At 39.7% G+C, this 20,750-nt stretch overlaps 1 protein-coding gene across 2 annotated transcripts in view; it reads left to right on the forward strand.

The window, feature by feature from the left end:
• LOC122813124 (phosphofurin acidic cluster sorting protein 1-like) overlaps positions 1-7,847 on the forward strand; it is a 3,500,289-nt gene extending 3,492,442 nt beyond the window's left edge. For both annotated transcript variants that reach the window (XM_044085266.1, XM_044085275.1), the window contains one exon: positions 7,002-7,847. In XM_044085266.1, coding sequence (XP_043941201.1) covers positions 7,002-7,117 — 116 coding nt within the window. In that variant the 3' untranslated portion in view covers positions 7,118-7,847. The remainder of the gene's footprint in view (positions 1-7,001) is intronic.
• Positions 7,848-20,750: the final 12,903 nt, after the last annotated feature.

The raw sequence follows: 20,750 nt of genomic DNA on the forward strand, positions 1-20,750 counted from the left end.
ATTCCAGCCCCTCTTGCTTATTGTCTGTATCCCTAATTGCAGTCATCCATATCGGCTGAATCGCCGTTCTCCATTCCCGTGTTGGCTTAGTTCTTAGAATACTTTCTGCTACTTTATATATAAAATATTTTGTATGATTATTGTTGTTCTCCTTAAAGGCCTGCATCCAAAATCCCAGTCTCTCCTTGTTTCTTGAGCTTCCCCCCTGTTTCATCGTCATTCTTTCCCATTTCAAATTAATAGTTTTCTGCTTGTACTTTGTACAGGAACCTTAACTGGGTAGCTCTGAAATACCCTTCAAATCAGGTAATCCCAATCAGCCCTGTTCTGCTGGAAGAATCAGCTTATCCTACTTGAATCTTGCCATCTAACCCTCCAAGATATAGTCCTTCAGCTCTTTATTAATTGCTAGGGACTTTCCTGTAGATTGGTTACATTTTTATCTCATCTCTTCCTATCCTAACCATTAGTAATTGAGCCTCACCTACCTCTAACCTTGGCATATTTAGTTTTTCCATAAACAGTTCTGTTTGTGTCTTTTCTTGATTTTCATATTTCTCTGCTTTATACAGACTTTCATAGAATTTCCAAAATATTTCTAATATCTCTACAGGATCTCTTGTTACCTTCCTTGTTATACGCTGCCTAAGCTTGGTGATAGCCCTTTCTACTTTCTGTTGCCTATGCCATTGTGCTAAAAGTTTTTGTGCTCTAGCATTATTATCAAAAAACAGTTGTTTAACAGCCGTCTTCCTAAACTCATGTATATTATTGAGTTAATCCCTTACTTTCTGCTTAGCTTTCTGCAGTTGACCCTCTTCTTATTCTGTGAGATTCCCCCTATTCTGCAATACTTTAACATTTGTCAATTCCTCTAAATAATTCTTGTTACTTCTTAGCCAGAGCTCCCTTTCTTTTATTTCCATCTTTTTTAACTCCACCTTAATTTTATCCCACTCCCTAGCTATATTTTCAGAAGTAATTTATATCCTCTTGAATAGCTTCTGAATAATCTCCCCTACCAGTTACTTAAATTCTTATTTTTTCAAAAGATACGCAGGAAAACCCCAGTGTCTCATTTTTACTTCATTAGCCCATGTTTTTATTTAATTATTATTGGTGCATGATCTGAAATAGTTATTGGGTGAGTATCAAGACCTTCAATTAAATGCACATTTTCATGTGAAATGTAAACTCTGTCTAGCCTAGCCCAGTTTTTATATCTTGGGGAATAATATGTAAATTCATTCTGAGCTCATATTGCTGAATTCACATATTCCATGCCAAATGTTTTCATAACTTTCTTCAAAAATATACCCTCCTTTGTTATACTTTCCCTTCTGGGCCCCCAGACAAACCTTCACTGTTGCAAATCAAATTCCAGTCCCCACCTGTAAGTAATATTCTTTGATGAAAAATGATTTCTCCCAGAAATTTCTTAAGGTCCATTATAGCAGTTTTAGGTAGAATATAAATACATGCCAGTGTAATCCTCCTTCCTTGCCAGCAGCCCCTTACCACTACAAATCTGCTATTATTATCTTTTTTATCCTCTTCTGTCACTGTTGAAGCTCCTCTTGAAATTAATATAAGAAATCCTCCTTTCCTTTGTCCCAGATATTCCTCTGAGTAAACATCCTGAAAACCTTTTTTTTTATCAAATTCACATGTTCTGTTCTTTCCAAGTGTGTCAACTGTAACATTACTATTTTCACTCTATTTTTTTTTAAATATAGTTCACTACTCTTTCCTTTTTGTATTTATCTGTGAGACCATTGACATTTAAAAACATTACAGAAGGCATCATTGTATTAAAAAGTTATTATTCACACATTTTATGTATAACACCTTTTTTGTTAAATGTCTAGTTCCAGTGTTTTGGTTTCATGCATACACTGTTTGGTAGGTTGAAGTTTAATATAGTTGTTTCTTGTTGTATCTATTTGGGCCTGTGTCACATCTTACAAAACATTTTGTTTCATTGAAATCCCTTAAAAAAACAAACCTCCAATACCCCACAAAACCTGTTAATTTAATACTAACACACAAAACTATGTAAATCTTCAAATATTGAAGTTTTACCCTCCTAATCAGAACAAATGTCCCAAACTGACAGCCACATTCATAGACTTGAGTTAACCTAAAAGAAAGGTTATCCATGCTAAGAAGCATGGTGCAGTCTGTGCTTTTAGTAAGTGCTAACAGGTTTTGTCTTACCTTTATAGCTCTCCCAGCTGGGAAAACACGTGAATGCTTTCAGAGAACATTATTTCCTAGCCAATATCTGTTTTCATTTTTCCCCAGCCAATCACACTCCACCAGACTGTACCAATTTCTCTTTATCAGATTGCCTCCATGGAGACATTAGAACCAGACAGCCAAATTCTCATTATCAGATTGTTTCCATGGAGGCATGAGAACCAGACAGCCAATTTCTTTTTAGCAGCTTGTTTCCATGGAGACATGAGAGCCAAATGCAGAATTGCTACTAAGCATTCATTCATTTGCTAGAAAAGAGCGTCATAATATTCAATATTCTTTTTCATTTGCTTGCTGTCTCCTAAAGCTTGTTACTAAATCAATCTAAGGCCCTTAATCTAGTCACTCCCCCATGCAAGAATGAGAAAAAGCACATTTATTTTTTTTCTTTTGTCATGCTCTTTTAAACAGGCTTTTTTGTTACATTGCAGCACCTACATTTCTTAAAATTGAGCAAGAAGAAAGAGAGAAGGGAGGAAAAAAATATCATCACCTAACTACAATCCCCATTGCACTTAAAAATAACTTTTTTTAAAGCATGCAAAGAAATCCATGCACCACAAAAATAGTACTATTAAAAAATAAGAAAAGTATTCTTTACTTACATTTAGCTTTCTCCCCTCTCTTCCCCTCCCCAAAGCATTTTTCTGAACATTAATGGCGTGACATAGGGCATATACTTTACAGTCCCCCACAAGTCCAACAAATTCTGAAAAAGTGAAATATTTCCAGATTTTCTTGTTCTGACGTATTTCACAAATATAATTATTGCATTATAATCTCACATTAAGTTACTGGTTTTATTACTGTTCATCTCCTTCTCCCAAATCCTGTCTCTGCTTCATTTCCAACATACTCTCGATTCTTCTAGTCAACTCCTGCGGTCCCTTGCTTCTCTCCAACATTTTTGAAACAGTGGAAAAGGTTTCACAGGTACAGTCTCTCTGTGATCTTTATTACCAGCAGAACAAGAGGCAGAATCTCCTTCTGTTTCACAGCTCACTTTTTGTTGGACAAACTTTTGTATTTCCTCCTTAGCATGTACTTCATCAAAAATGATTTTGTCCCTCCCAGGAAGAATACCTTGAAGACAGCTGGGTACAGCAGTTTGAATCTCACATCTGCATTTCAACATTCCCTGAATAGTGGAGTGAATTTACTCCTCTTCTGACTGGTTTACAGTGAGTAATCATTCTCCACAAACACTCTGCTGTCTCCCACTTTTAGTAGTTTGTTCTTCTGCCACAGTTTTGTCAGAATCAATTCCTTCTGCTGATAGGATTGGATCTATATTCTAAGGTCTAGTTGATTTCGCATAGCCAGGTTTGCAGGATACACATGATGTGCCCTTTCAGTTAACAGCTCCTGCTGTGGAATACCAATCCAGTTGCTTATTTGTGCTTTCATAAAATTAATGCAGTCTGTTCCTTCCAGCTTCACTGGTATAGCTGAAAATCACAGGTTTTCCCTATATGCTCTGTCCTCAAATTCTATTATTTTTTGAAACATCTCTTCCTGAGCAATCTCATATTCCGCCAGCTTATTCTTCATTTCAGTCACTGATTTTTGCAACTTTATCACCTCACCTGAATATCTGTTTAAAGCTTCTTCCATTTTTTCCAGTCTTTTGTTGTTTGTGTTGATATACTGCATCTGTGTTTCATTTATTTTAACCAGGTCTGTGTGCAGTTGTCTTATATCTTCCTATGGGTTACTAGAAGCCATGTCTGGAGGCTGCATTGCTTTTTCATAGGTTCATAGGTGTTTACTAGGCTAACAACCACAAGGGCCTTTTTAAGCCTAGCCATGAATCCCAAATCTCTGACAAGTTCTGATACCCTTGATAAGTGTAAGCATGGGGCTGGGAGGTAAACCATTTACAGGTTACCTGTGTCCATTAGAGACATAGGTGCTAAACCAGGGATGAATTTCCAGTTTCCCATCCAATTTTCCAAGTTGCACTTGAATTGGGTTAGGGAGGAATTCTGCTTCACATGGATGGGGAGCCTGTTCCATAGACAGGGTACTCTTTGAGATACATACCTATCTCTCTAGCAGCTCCTTCTTTGGCCAAATAGCTGCAAAACTTTCCCCAGTCAGTGTTTCCTCCTCACTTTTTGTAGCTGATTTTTTTCCAGGTGCATTGATTTTCTTTTTTCCCTGGCATCCAGGCAGTACACTTACTAGTCAGTTACTGAAATTTACCCATAAACACAAAAGTCTACTGGCCTTCTCTGTTGACCTTCTGACTTCACACCAGGAAAGGTAGAGTTAAGCTGTTACTCAGTGGGCAGCCATTTTGGAAGTCCTACTTTTGTATATTTTGAGGCCCTGTCTACATTATCTTCTGCCTGTATATATGGTATATACCATTTCACCAGCTATCTTAATATGGCAGCATGTGTTGGTCACACATTTAAAAATGTTTGCTATATGTTGCTAAGGCCAGTGATTTTTGTCATACTTGGCATCACATGTTGTTCTGAGTACTGTTGTATTTGTGGCCTGTCAGGAGTCAAAGCTGTAAAGCAGACTTTGCTGTGTCGCCTGTGCTTGGTAATGTGACTACAGCCACCGTCCATAACTTGTTCGTAGCTCACGTGTCAACCTGTACAGAAAGTGTTGGCAATGTTTTTTTCTTATTCATTTGCCTGGAGTTCATGAGGTAGTTCACTGAAACCTTGGGCTGGCAGGCTGTTGTGTTTAGTTGTTAACATGTTGTGCAACATGGCATATACAGTGACTATCTGCGCTGCCTCCGGATACCTGAATTGGACCATTAGTATGCCAGATACCCTCTCAGTTATATTACTTGTCAGGCAATCATTTGAAATGCTGGGACTGGCTAGAGTGAGTCCTAAAACACAAGAGACTAAATTGTTAAAAATACAGACGTACATGTACTAAGTCTGATAGTGCCATTTCCTAGAAGATTTCTTTTTCTCCTAGGTATGGCAATATCGGAGTTAGTATGTGTGTGTGTGTATATATAAATATATATATATATATATATATATATATATATATATATATATATATATATATATATATATCAATTGGGGAAGTGGTGGGGTGGCTTGCCTCCCACTTCTGGGGAGGGGGGGGTGCAGGGGGTGGCTTGGCCACTTAGAGAAAAGAAGTTTTAACTAGAAGAGCGATGTTCAAGATTTTCTCTTCTCCTGCAGTTTCAGTCTTTTGTGTTTCCCCTTACTGTCATGGTGTGTGCTATTACTATATGCATCATCAGCAGGTGTGGATGATAGTCTTATGAGTGTCATTAGCCATTGCTCCTGTTGGCAATTGCTACCACCTGTTGGCATGCAACAGCCATTTTATTAGTTTGTGCTGCTTACAATGCTGCCAACCTACTATTTACATACACATACCTGCCTGCCTACCTACTAGGTGGACTTTGGTCCAACCCCCTCTCTGAACTTTGGTATTACGGCACTATCCCCTCTATGTGCAGGCATCACGTACACTACCGGGGTATGCTGCTTTAAGGTATATGATGAGGCCATCTGCTAAACACACTACCTGACAGTTAAGATGGGCTATCCCTTCTCGTTAGATTACCATTCTGCTCCTTCCTTGGAGATGGTTTTGACTGGTGCGTGGGTGCAGTCAAGGATACAGGAGAAATTGGTAATGGAATAGAATTCATCCACGGCAGTCTGTCATTCCTGTTGTGACTTTTTGGACCTGATGTAACAGAATGCCAGGAACTGATCCAAAATGCGGCACACAACTATCTGAAACGCCCCTATGATATCTCCCATGTGCCACTGGAATGCCGCAATGGCCAGTATTACCAAGATATAAACATACCTTTGTTTCTAGGGGGTCAGGGTTACCATGCAGACTGCAAGGTGGCGTGTAGGATACATGCATCCCACAAACAGTGTATTACACTTCTATATCTATTTGTGATGTCGGATCTGAGAACTGACCTAACTGCAACCTGGCCTTCTGCTGGGCTTACCATCTTCTGGTTGCTGGACACATTTGTAGATCATCCTTCCATCTAGAAGGACTGAGAAGACTGCCTGTGGAGGATGAAGACTTACATAAAATATGTATCTACATTGTCAGCCCTGGCGTGTGCACACACACCATCAGCTACACATTACACACAGTTTTAACTACTCCATACATTCTAAATATGTTTCACTTTTAGAATTGTTTCTTTTAGGCTTACCTCTTTAAGGTTTTGTGTGAAGGATTATATTTTAGGCAGAGTCTGGCTTGCACATTGTTAGCCTGCTTACTAGTTTTGACCATCCCAGATGACCAGAATAAACAGGAAAAGCAGAGTGCACTTCACTGAAAATAGAGACATATTAATGTATTAAAAATAAATCATTGTGGTCAAGACCAGACATTGCATATTGTAAGAGTGAACCTAAATACAAAATACCATCGTTATCATTAGGGTCCTACACCTTTTAGTGTCTAAACACCACCTTCAACCCAGAGTTCTGTATTTCAACTCATACCATCATCTCACTGTCTCTGGGTAAAATGTGTCCAAATTCAGTACTTTGTTTTCCACTCACTATGCAATAGCTTGTCTTATAGAAAATAAACACACAGAACTGACAGTTTATCCCTTATGAAATTGCCTGTGGTACACATTACTAATTCACTACATCAGTGGTACATATTCAGTTGAGCTATTTTTGTGACACTTTGCTTTGTATGTTTCATTTTTTTACAGCTAACTAAATTTCAATCTCTTCTAGTTTCCATAGATGGCATAGAGTGGAATGATGTGAAGTTTTTTCAGCTTGCTGCACAGTGGCCAACTCATGTGAAGCATTTTCCTGTGGGGATATTTGGGTACACAAAAACATCATGATTCACCTCTCCAGCATCTGAGATGTACTCGGCTATACAACAGGGGACAATTTCTCAAAGAAATGAGACTAAGACATTTATCTTTTGTCTTGGGTCAAACACTAGCTACTTTCCAGATTTTACTTAAAAAAAAAATCACAAAACTGGAAGAAGCAGGTGAACACAAAAGTTTAATGTGTTTATACTAGCTTATTTTGCACATGCCGGAAATGGTTTAACTATTTGTATAATGATGAAGTCAAGAAGATGGATTTTATCGTTTGATGAAGAATGCTGCTGATACAATTTTTAGTGGATTTTAAATGTGTTCTTATTTTTAATGTTATGGGTTTTTATCACTGGAAATACTTTATTTTAGTAAAATTTCTAATATGAGGACACCAGTTTAATTGAAACTTGCTATTTTACATGGAAATACAGACTTTTTTTAAATCTAAGGAAACACACTGTGTTAATGACTGGAAGACAAAATATTTGAAATTCAGGATGTTTGCATGCAAATGCATGACAGTGTAATCTCTTAAATAGTCACTGAAGAGGAAAGGACTTTTTAAATGAGTCTGTCAAGGGCTATTGAACGGAGAGAAACATACCTAGCAGTCGGTTTCAGGTATAAATAGCTGACTAAGAGGCTGCTGTTTTAAATCAGTGGATCTTAGTGCATCAAATCATTATTGCATTTGAGGAGTCTGTATAACTGCTCTGCATTATGTGGTGCTAATTATTCTTTTTTTAAAATAATATTTCATAAGAGGTGTAGCAGTGATGAACATGCAGTTTCCCTGTTGCCTCCATGTACCAGTTAAAAGAATAAAAAGAGCAGCTTCATTTTTTATTGAAAACTAGTCACAGCAAGAGCTCCATACATCAAATATTTGTAAAGGTATCATATCATGGGAAAAGACGTTCATTATTAGAAAAAAGTTCACACTTTTATTGTTCTGTACAGTTAAATGACTTCCGGACATACTTACCATCTGTTGGTACTGTATTTTCCTTTTGTTTTTGTAAAAAAGTGCCATTTATAAGCAAGTAAAATAGTTGTGAACAAAACAGATGCATTTAAAAGTATGTGTAGTGTTTCTGATAGTAACCATATATCTAATTTCAAGAACCCTTTTTGGCAGATCTTTGATTGGTCAGTGTGACTTTATTGCCACCATTCAGAACTTGGAATCTTTTGAATAACGTCCCATATTAAGTGACACTCCATGACATCACAGTTGCATATCCAGAGCCCTCCCATTCACAGTTTGCATCTTAATCCACACTCTCTTTGTTAAAATCATTGTGCATACTTCTCTAAACAGTATAACAAGTGTGTGGCCCATCAGATTACCAATCAAGACCCATACCTGCATTGTCTGTGCTGTCCTGAGGGAAGAGCACAAAGCTGTGAACCAAATCAAGTGCCCCATGGTTTGACCCAGCTGCCAGGTTTCAGCTAGGGGAACAGCTATTTGTCTGTTTTGTGAAGATAGAGACAATCTAAAATTCTTTCAGGGACACTGGTGGAATATTTCTTCTCATAGCATCAGTCAAAAGATAGAACATTTCCACAAGAATAAATACTCAGAGAAGAGTTACAGGCTTGAACATCTTCAGGATAAGTCTGTTTTTCAACCAAAACCCCCAAACCTTCAGGTGGGTGAGCTGACTCTCAACTATAGAGGGTTTGGCCCGTAGCCATTCTGCAGCCTTGGAGTAAGACTTTGAAGGTGGGAAAGGCATGCTGTTAGCTTCCAACCTGAGGGGTACACCTTCAAGTTCTTACTCCAGCCTAATTCAAGACAATTAACTTTTGTGACTTGCTTAATCCTCTGAGTCAGTTTCTGGAGTCATCTGATCATGCATCAAGACCAGCGGGCTCCTTCTCTTATGTAAGCCTCCAGGCACACATGGGCCAGCATGCGCAAGTTGAGAAAGCTTGTCTTATCACCCATTGCCAAGGATCAGACATCAGACAGTTGCTAGACTTCTGAATGAACACTGAGTGATGGGTGTGGAAATGTCAGTAGAGAGTTTGACATGAAGCCACTATGAGGGCTGGTACAAGCTTGTCTTCTTCCCCATGCTGTCTTGATCAGCATGCAATTCAGTGCCCTTTCTCAGTCTCTCAACACCCCAAACTGGTTTGTCTCAAGTTTAGCCCCCCACAAGTTCATGCCATTTGGTAGTGGGGATCAAGATACTCCCTCACCTTCTTGGTCTTTTGGTAGTTAGGAAGATCTCAAGGCCTCTTTCTTAGAAATGGGCAAGGATGATAAATCCACCCCCCTTCTCGACACAATGACTTGTTCTTTGGAGATGTCCTCAGTCTTATAAGGAACTGCTTAAACCAACCTCAGGCCCATGTACCACAAGCTATTGGCTGAGTTTTGCTTTTGGTGAAAATCCTAAAGTGCTTGAATCACATCTGCTTTGCAAAGTAAAAATTGAGCTAAGACTTAGGTTATCTCACCATTTTATTATCTGTGTTGTTTACATGCTGCTGCTGCAGTGGACAGACCAGCTCATCAAGCATCCCAATGCTGACTTCTATGTGATCTCTTTGGTCTAGCAGTTGTACCAGAGATTATAGTATTTTGCGCCCTTGGCAACAGACAGAGAGTCTACAGCTCTATACAGGTGTGGCAAGAGAGTGTACTCCTTAGCTACTTTGGAGCTTCAGATCCTCAACTGTTCATTTCACCTGATCTAGTTACATACATACCCTTTGAAGTAGACAGTGGATAAATGAAACAACCTCCTTAAGTCTGGTTTCAAGAAGGGCATTTATGAGACCCTTTCTGCCTGACCATAGTGGTGCAGTGTATCTTAATTAGGAGTAATGTACTTACCATAACTTGGCATCTGTGTTCTCCAATTTCATTCTTCCTCATCACTGGATCTTTAGGATCCAATATCAGATCCAATCCAGTCATTACAATAGACTGATGCTTCAAGTCTCTAGCACCTCCCACTCCCATAATGCTCTGCATCTCCTCTAATTCCTCAGATCGAGTTTACTACCCAAAAAAACACAAATAGGAATAGAAACATAAATCAGAAACACTATGACATTACCCTAATCTGGAGCTCAAATTAGGAGTCTGTAGAGCCGTGATTTCGCTAGATACCTCTGGACTTTCTGGAAGGGGGAAGGTTAGGTGGGATGTGAGGAAGAATGAAATTGAACAACACATATGCCAAGTTATACAATGTTTTCCATTTCATTCTTCCTCACCACTGGGTTAGAGTCCCCATCTACTTGATTTCCTAGGTAGCCCCTATGGAAAGATATGCCTGAGCACTGCAGAGCCAAAGGATGCTCTGTCTCTGGAGACTGTATCCAATTTATAATGCATGACAAAGGTATGTCATTTTGACCAGGTTGCCACAGCACAAATTTCATCAGTAAAGGTTCTAGCTGAACAGGCTGAAGAAGTAGACATCAACCTGGTAGAATGTGCTCCCAGTGGATGGGGCAACTGTAAGCCTTTTAAGGAATAAATGGTAGAAATGCAATTAGTGATCCATTTAGTTAGAGTGACTCTTGACACTTCTTGGCCTAGCCGGTTGGGTGAAAAAGATGAATAGCTGTTCAGATTTCCTATGTTCTTTTGTCCTGGGCAGATAGAAACACAACTTTCTGTGAACATCAAATAGGTAAGGCATACATCCACCCTTATTGGAATGGTTAGGGAAAAAGACTGGAAGATGAATGGACTGGTTTATGTTCACCTCTGTGGCCACTTTAGGCATAAAAGAAGGATTCATCCAAAAAGAAACTGTGTCTTTGAAAAAGGCAATATATATGGCAGTTTAGAAGATAAGGCCTGTAGTTCCGATACCGTCTTGGCTGAAGTAATGCCACAAAAAAAATGGTCTTCCAGGATAGATATTTTATGTCACAGGAATCAGCCGGTTCAAAGGGTCTCTGAGTGGGACCTTGTCGGACCAAAGTCAGATCCCAAGGAGGGGAAGGATCTTTAAATGGATGCCTGAGAAGAAAAATTCCTTTCACAAAGGTCTTGCATAATCTGGGTGTTGAAATGGAACTTCGTGCATGTGAATCTTCTGCGATGTGGAAATTAGCAATCACTGCCAAAAACTAGTGTGGAAAAACTGGCTCCATCTTGAAAAAAAGAGAACTCAGAAAGTGAAAAATAGCTGAGATGAAGCTCAAAAGGGATCGATGTTCTGGTTTGATGCCCAAACTAAAAATCACTTTCATTTGCTATTGTACAATTTTTTTGTAGAAGGTTTTTGAGACGCAAGTAGGATTTCCCAGATTGGGAGGCCAACCTGGACTTTCTTAGAATCATTGGAAGTGGAGGAACCAAGCAGTTAGTCTTAGGGATCTGAGATGGGAGGGTTGGTGTTCTGACAGGTGAGATATCAGATCCTGTCTGGGATCCAATATCCACAGTGGGTATTTGGCATAAGACTGTAGGAAGGGGAACCATACCTGACGAGGCCAGAAAGGAGCAATAAGGATTAGATAACTCTTTAACTTGCTGGCTTTCTGTAGAACCTTTGGAATCAAAGGAGTTGGGGATAGGCATACAGGAGACCTGGAGGCCAGTTGTGCACTAGAGCATCCCTGCGTGACTGCCTGCATGGGGGGGGGGGGGTCAGAGCAAAGTACTTACTGCATTTGGTGTTCAGGGGAGATGCAAAAAGGTTGCAGCAAGGTTTACCCTATCGGTGGAAGATTTGGTTCATTATTGATTGATTTGGGATCACTCGTATGGACTCAAGACAGATCTGCTGAGTCTGAACGCTAGAATCCTGGTCTCCCTGGGAATGCATGCTGCAGTAAGAAAGCAGTTTGAAGAGATCAACCATTCCCACACTCTCATGGCCTCTCTGCATAGCGAGTATGAATGGGTTCCCCTTGTTTGTTGATATATCAGACTACTGACATGCTGTCTGTGTGAATTGCTATCCTTCCCAAAGGTAGGCAGTCTTGGAAAGTTTGTGATGTCAAAAGGACTGCTCTCATCTCTAGAATATTGATGTGCAATTTGGTCTCTGTCAAGAGACTACATGCCTTGGACCAGTCTTCCCTCGTATTGCCCCACCCCCATCCCAATAAGGAAGCATCCGTGGTCACTGTGGCTGTTGGAAGGGGAAGAGAAAAGGGCCTGCCCAGATAAAAATTGTCTGATAGCATCCACCATTAAAGATGACATCTGCAGACTTGAGTCAGTTTGATCGGGTCGTTTAATGGATGATACAGAATGGACCACTGAACTGCTATAGTCCAATGAAGTATTCGCATAAAGAATCTTGCTGGTGGTACAAAGAGTATAGCAGCCAACATGGAACCTAAAGCTCATAGAATAAGTCTTGCTGGGGTGTGGAGTATCCAGTAAGACTTGTGCTTGTTGTCTCAAGGATGACACATGCTGTAGCAGCAAGGCTGCTGCTTGAGTGATTGCATTCAGTTGTGATCCTATGAGCTCTGTCCTTTGCATAGGTGTTAGTTTTGATTTCCCCAAATTTATTGTGATTCCCAGCTGACTGAAGGTGTGTAATAGGCACTGCATTGTTTGAACCAGTTGATGCCTCAATGGTGCAGTTAAGAACCAACCTTCTAAGTATGGAAACACCTGGAGTGCTTGCAGTCTGAAGTGAGCTGCCACCACCGACATACATTTGGTAAACACCCGAGGGGGAGGGCTGTGGTGAGTCCAAAGGGCAGGGCTCTGAATTGGTAATGATTGGCCCCCATCTGGAAGCTTAAGTGACATCCAACCATCCTTGCATAGTAATGGGAGAATGGCCTGAACCTTCACCATGCAAAACTTTGACTTTTTGACATACAGTTTTAGTTTGCTCAGGTCCAATATTGACTGTTGGTCCCCTGCCTTTTTTGGCACCAAAAAGAAGCACGAATAAGTTCTGCATACTTGTTGTTTGGTTGGGACCTGTTGGATGACTTTTCTCTAGATGTTTTTGAACGTCTTGTGTGGCATACTCCCTCTGACTGGGTGGAACATTGGGGAGATTCCATTAAGGGAGTGTTGGAGAAAGAAAAAAGGGAATGTAATAACCTCTGGAAATTATGTTTAGTACCCAGTTGTCATTTGTTAGTTTTGTCCATGTGTCTAGGTGCAATGAAAGTCTGCCCCCAACTGCCTCCAGAGTAGGACAGTCGGGCAGCGCATCAGGAGCACTAAGAAGGGCTTGTCAGAGAAAAGTTCTCCGAAGCCCTGATTTTGTGGACCCCCTCTGCCTCTAGGGTGGCATAACCCATTAAATCCTCATCCTCTGCCTGTGGCTGAGGAGTTCTCATGAGAATCCTGGAAAGAACCATGTGACTTCCTGAGCCATATTTTCTTGCCACTATGCTGGTTCCTTGAGAAACACGTTTGAGAGGAAGAAAACTTGATCCCTACAGCAGAAAGGGCCCCTCCCTGTTGCATACTGTGAGTAAGTCTTTCTTTAACCAATGGTCTGAACAAGGAAGAACCATCAAAGGGGGCATTGGTAAAGGACACCTTAAAGGATTCTGCAAATGCACAGAGCCTTGATCAGGCACGTCTCCTGAGGGCTATGCCTGTTCCAACAGGTCAATAGGTTCCTTCTGCAGCATTGGAAATCAACCTTGTTAAGGTTCTCCTTCGACATGACTCTGACTGAGAGTTGGTGAGTTCCTTCACCAAATCCCTCTGAAGATGCATGAAATGTGCCAAATAATTTAACTCTGTCAATGTAAAAGCAGCTGAGGAGTAGCAGCAGCACTTTCCATGCCTGTCCAATGCCCAAGACTTCTTGTTCAGGGGGTGGACAGAGGAGCTCTGTTTTGCTAGCTACTTTTTTTTTTTTGTGGCTGCTGACACTGTGATGGCATCAATTGGAATGCCTTTACTCCAATGAGGGTGATCAGACAGGGGACTTAGAAACTTGTCAGTAAGCTTAGGGATAGGTTCCATGGTGTCTGTCTCCTTCCAAGCCTGGTGGGAAACTAGATCAATGAGTGCATCTTCCGGTGGAGTTACCCAGGACGTAGGTGGGCCCATCCCAAAAACCTCCAGAAGCACAGATTACTTAGAAGAAGGAGACTGGGAAGACCATCCACCCTTTCACTTCAGGATTGGATGGAGATCGAGGAGATCTTTCTGTGTCATTGAAATCAGTGTTCTCAGTCAGAGACTCCAGAGGAGAGTCTACATGCTTCTTCTTACACATCTTCTTCTGCTGCACCTCCTCCTTGGGATAGTCAGGGGAGGACTCAGAAGATCAAGGGACCCCTTGTAGAAGGGGAGGGTGGAGGACCTCCTGACCATGAACAGGATGACTGGGACCAAGGCTGAGACCAGATGAGGACTGTATAGTTTCTGGGGGGTGGAGAGCTGCATCTCTAGGCCTAGAGAATGCTCTGTGTTCCACCTGTAAAACCAACAAACCCGGGGATCCTTCCCCTTCCCTCCCTGGAGTCGAAGTCACCCAAGGAGAAAGGTGGACACCACCCTGGATCCAAGGTCTCCAGACAACACTGGCCTTGAACTATCAAGAGCTGAAGCCACAAGGGGGAGGGACAGATCGGACCAGGTTGGAGCCAAAACCCACCCCCATTGAGTGAGCGCTAATGTCTCGGATCCAGGACCCACTCTGTTCCGAAAGCATCGGAGCCAAGTCAGTCTCTGACACTGCTGGATTCAAGGAAAGCACTATCTTCAGCTCCTATGATGTCTCTCTCAAGGTATCCAGATCCTGGGTTTCTGAAGCGGGTGGCCAGATCAGAAGATGAGTGACTGGAACAGGTGATGGAGCTCTCATGGATCCAAGATGGGACAGAGACTGTAAAAGCCCCGTTTTGATCTGAGCCTTAAGTAAAGACTGAGGAAGTAGTGGATTTAGCAGGGGAGGGTGACTTGCTGTGTCTCGGTGTATGGCCCCAAGATCTCCGATCTGTGGCCTTCAGATCCAAAGAAGACTTACTTGGAGATGGAGACCTCTGGATCTACACTATCTCCGATGGATCTGACAGCACTTTTGAATCAGAAACCTTTGGATCTGATGTAGGTCAGATCCATGACGGAGTCACATCTGATGAAAATAACTTTAGATCCAAGGAACCCCTTGGATCCAAAGAAGGTCCACTCTTTCTCTGTTCCGACAAATTTGGGTCCAACAATTTTTGCCTTTTCTCTGGCACTGAAGCTGAAACCCCAGGGGAAGCTGAGGGAGCACACTTCATAGCTTCCTTTGAAGCTCCAGGTTTGGCAAGCATCTGAGCTGCAGACAAGAGCAGCAGCCCTTTCAGTATTTATTTGTTTCTGCAATCAGCTAAAGCACGGGGGTTGAATCCCACACAAATATTGCAGTCCTGATCTAAGTGAGCAGAATCCAGACAGTAAAAACACTTCTTGTGGGCATCCAAATTCAGAATTTTGTATCCACAAGAGCTGCATTGCTTAAAACCACTGGGTTTGTCCATCATTTGCACAGTCACACCACACACACACACATATGATGAAGACAGGAGCCCAAACACACACACTACTCCAACCAAACTCTACAACTAACAGTAATGCCCAAAAATTAGTTTGTTATATATATATAAAATCTATGATAGGTAAAAGTTACAGAGCAGAAATAAAGGCATGTGGAGAGGGAGAAGAAGGCCCTAACACCAACGGAAGCCTGAAGGTTTGAGAGGGAAGGTTGATAATAAGACTTAGAAATTTTTTTAAGACAGAATTTTAACGGAAGCAGGAGAAGAAGCACAGAAAAACTACATGTATTTTTATCGCTCATGACCAGATTGCAATCACGTCTAACAAGGAAGGTGGTAAACAAAATTTGAGAAATTAGAAGAGATGCAGAGTATTATGGGAGTGGGAGGAGCTCGAAACTTGAAGCATCAGTCTTTAGGAATGACCTGATCAGATCCGATATCAGATCCTAAGACTTAGTGGTGAGGAAGAATGAAATGGACAACATCTGACTGTAATTTTAACTAAGCTTGCACTTTTGCTCGGGCTGCATGCACAGTATGATGTTGCAGAGAAGCTCTTACGGAATCCTAAAGTTCTACTTTTGGACAGCTGCCTAAGGACCTGTTTATTGACCAGTGCAGTAGAAAGATTCTGTTATTTCTGTCTTGGCTATCTCCGTGCATTCCTGCTGTAGATGTGACTAGTGCAGTAAGAGGAAAGGGCCTACTGATTGTCCAAAGAATACTCGTGTCATATAGACTTGTTTCCAAAATTGTTTTGGACTTAATCACCCATGAGGATGACTGTGATGCCCACTCAATTACAGTCTTCATTTTAGTCTGTGACAGCCACAGAAAGATGTGGTTCTTCCCATAGCCTCAGCTTTGAGAACCATCACAAAAGGCAGGGTTCTAGACATGGCCAGATCTCTGAGTTCATCTGTCATCCTCCAGTAAGAACATCTTTATCAGATAGCCTGTCTCTACACAGCTCTTAAGACAGACTCAGACTCTGATACACATAGGACTGTAGTGGCTTATCCTGGTGAGTAATGAAGAGCAGATATTTTGCACCTGTCTTTCCCTCTCATGATAAGGGTATGTTGTATTTTTGCTGTGTTCTGAACCTCAGCATCTTCAGCCAGTACATTATGTTCTGGATGGTTAGCCTACAAAGGATCATATCCTTGCACCTGCATGGTGTTTGGATGGTGTTAGCGAGCATAATAGATGTCTTTTAGCATGTCATTATTTGGGGGTCCACACATAAAACCTGTGCAATTTGCTTTGAATGTGTATCCTTTCCAGTATAAAAAACAAAGATTTCAACATAGTATTGGCTGTGATGGCTGAAACTTTGCAGGTGAAAAGTCTCCTGATGCTCCCTTGTCTACTGGCTGCTGGTTATCCAGTCCAAAGAGCTCCTGGAAGCAGCCTTCTTTCTGGTCCTCTCTGATCCTAGCTTAAAAGCCATATTTCATGAGAACACAGTCGGTTGCTCTCCAATGTCTATTATTCTTGCCTTTGGAGTGGGCCCAGGAAGTCTTAAACTTGATTGCCTGGGTGCAAATGTAGTTCGGGGTCCAAACTTAGACCCTGATGTGCATTCTGGGCTTGATGGATGCTGCAGCTGTCATGGATATGTTGGAGGATGGGGTCGTGCAATAAACTTGTAATGGCTTCATGGCTCTTATTTATTCAGGGACCTTTTTCATTTAGGACCCTTGATGCTGAGCCCTGACATGATAGACATTCCCCATTAAGCTACTGATGTGTAATTCTCTTCCAGCAGCTGAACCTTCACATGTCTTGATGTTGCTTGCAGGCTGAAGAACCCAACTGAGCTTCTACATAGTGCAGGGGATATGATCCACTCTCTCCAAAATTTCTTTTTTCAAATTCTTCCTTAACTCATTATTAAAACATTTATACTTTCCATCCTCTATTATTTTCTTTCTTTCATGTACTCTTATACATATTTTCTACAAGCTGTACTACAATACTCATAATATGCTTGTACTCTTTTTACCTCTCCTTTCACATTTTCATTTCCCTCATTATACGGATATTCTCCTTTACTATTTTACCAATATATGCAGACATTTCTTTCCTTCTTCCTGGTACGTATCTCTGCTTAAACAGTAATTGCATTATTTTTTTTCTTGATTTCATTTGTATATTTCCTTTTCCATATTATAATACTATCTTATATTTGTCTGTAAATTTTTCCAGTAAATTTCTATACATATTTCCATACTTCATTTTCTCGTTCTTTCTTACATCATCCTGCCATTGGACAAAAAAAAAAAAACTTTTTATACTTCTTAAATTCAAATCACCATTCAGACTAATTTTTATAAAAATCCTTCTTGGTTATATGAGCCCTCCATAATTGCAGTGCTTCCCACTCTCCAAATTCATCCCTTAAATTTTTCATTTATTCTTTTTATTCCCCGTCCTATTTTAATATACTCCCTTTCTTCCATCACCTCCATCCATTTTGCTAAATGATCCAAAAAAAATGTCTTTACTGCATCACCATCTGTTACACCCAAACCTTCAGACAGTACAAAATAATCTTCCCCATAACTCAATTGACTTTTATTCCACACAGCTAACTTGTTACATTTTATCACTATTTGTATTTTTTAACACCCTTCCCTTTCTTTTTACTTGTACCCTTTAAATCACAATTAAAGTTCCCTGCAATAATAATTTTCATGTTAACCACCCCAAAATCTAATATTTGATTAAACAGATTCTCTCTCTCTTTCCTTGCCATTTGTATATGCATATAATGCTGTAATTCTATAAATATATTCTCTCCCAACTCTCATCTACAACAGCCAACTTTTCCATCCTTACCAATATTGCATCTAATATTTTTGCTGTGTAATACACAATACAGCCAGTCCAGAACATTCACTTCCTAAATTCTTATTATTTTTCTACCCCACATTTTTTTCTATTTGTATTCCTTCACTTGTCAGGAATTGTCCATCCTCTAAAAGAATATATGCATCACATTTAGCACATCATTTCAATATCCCTATTCTTCTTACAATATCAATACTATTCACATTTACTGAAACACTATAAAATTATTTTTTTTCTTTCTTTTTAAGATTAAGGGGGTATTTTAAATGTTCATTTTCTTATTTTTTATTCTTTCCCCAATTAAATATTTTTCTGAGTTTAAATATAATTATTCTTTGATCCTCAGAATCAGATTTTCACTATTTCCATTAACTGAAATACATTGAAAACTACTACTTAACTTTTTAAATACTTGATGGTGTATTTTTAAATATTAGTTTCCTTGCCCTTACCCTAGCACCTATAGAATTTCTTTTAATAACTTCCTTTACACTCCCTTCACAAACATCTGACATCGCTTTCAATTTCTTCTTCTTTTTCAATACTCTCAGTACAGTTACCTTCACCCTCCTGAAGTATAACATTTTGTCTAAGTCATTTTTTATTACTTTATCCTCTTTTTGTATTAACACCTTTTCCCACCTTCCTCATTACTTGCACACATTGCTGTACTTTTTTTCATCATCCTGCTCAACATTATATTGCTTATGCTTTTTATAGTCAAACCAAAAATCCCCTTCACTTGTATATATTTTGCATTCCTTTTTACACATATTCATCATATGACCTTTCCCCTGCATTGATTACATGTTATTGTTGTACACTTGTTTATCAGATGATTGAAATCCTCACACATGCAAAAAAAGTTTTTATTCCTCTGTTACCATCTACATATATAATACTTGGTAAATGCTTTATCACATTGTTTTCATATTTTAAGATAACATCCACCTCCAACCCACCATTCCAAATACCCCTCTCATCTTTAAGTTTTACAATATCAGAAACTGAGTAATGCAAACATGAAAAATAATGTTTAACACAGTTTCATCAGTGCAAAATTGAACAAACACATTTTTTGAGTCCTTTGCCTGGAAAATATAAATTCATTCCACAGGTAGCAGTCATTTTTTCACAGTTAAACAAAAATCTTTCCATTAAGTCTTCAGTCTCAAATGTTATGTAACAAAATGCATCTTTCCCCAAATGAGTTGAGGATCTAATGTCTTTTGCTTCAAAACCCAAAGATAACACTAAACTATTCCACACAGAATATCTATTGTTCTTTCTTATTCAAACAAACCTTTTTCTTTTTAATATCTTTTGTTCTTCCAGTTGCATCAGGATATGATTTTCCAGAATGCATCCCACCTGCAGCCTTATGTCCATCCAACTCACAATACATTTTCTTTCCACTTAACTCACTAACAATTCTGAAAACCTTTTCCATCATATCTGATCAGAAAATCTCAGACTCTTTTATAGGATTACCTTTGTAAAGTAAACCAACCAGTTTTTCATCAGGCAAACCTCCAGAAGCAATTAGAGTTACAACTTCTGTAGAACAGAGCATGTGTATGTACCTTTAAGAAGCATTTTCAGATGTATGCACTGGCATATAAATAGTGAGCACGTGCAGACAGCAATGCCATTTTGAGAGAACAGTCGGAGTGTTAGCATGTGTGAGTGTAGTAGTCAGTCTGTTTATAAGTTTATATAAGTTTAAGTTACAAAGCCTCATTCCTGATGTGTTTGTGTGTAATAAAGCTACTTGAACCAAACCCACAACCGTTCGTCTGTTTTATCCTGACCAGACGGGCAACATGGTGCCAGACCCGGGATTGAGAGTGCAACTTCTTCAAGCCATGCGGTGCAGAGTTGAAGGTGAAGGCAGATTAAGCTGGTTGAGTGAAACAGACCTCAGACAATCAAAAAGGGCCAGAAATTAGCTTAAGGTAAGCAAAACTTGCACAAATTATTTATTTTGCAAAGAAAATGAAACGGGACATTTGTAAGTCACAAAATGCATTATTAATTAAGCAAGTAGCACAAAACATTTTATTAATCAAACAAAAGACACAAAACACATTATTAATTAAATGAAATGTTCAAAACCACAATATTTGATAAAGCTAACAGATATTCATATGGGGCTCAGAATTACCTTTAGTTTGCATAATGAGCATGTTTAAACTAAAACAAGCACAAGAAAAGTATAATGAACATGATAAGTGGTTAAAAGTGCATGACAAGCACAATAAAAGGGCAAGATAAGCTTAAGAAGCAAGGCAACTGCCTGTTTTTTAGTAAAAGACTGTGTTTGGGA

The sequence above is a fragment of the Protopterus annectens genome, chromosome 1.part1 (assembly GCF_019279795.1).
Source record: "Protopterus annectens isolate FY-2018-M chromosome 1.part1, PAN1.0, whole genome shotgun sequence".
Classification (NCBI taxonomy): domain Eukaryota; kingdom Metazoa; phylum Chordata; order Ceratodontiformes; family Protopteridae; genus Protopterus; species Protopterus annectens.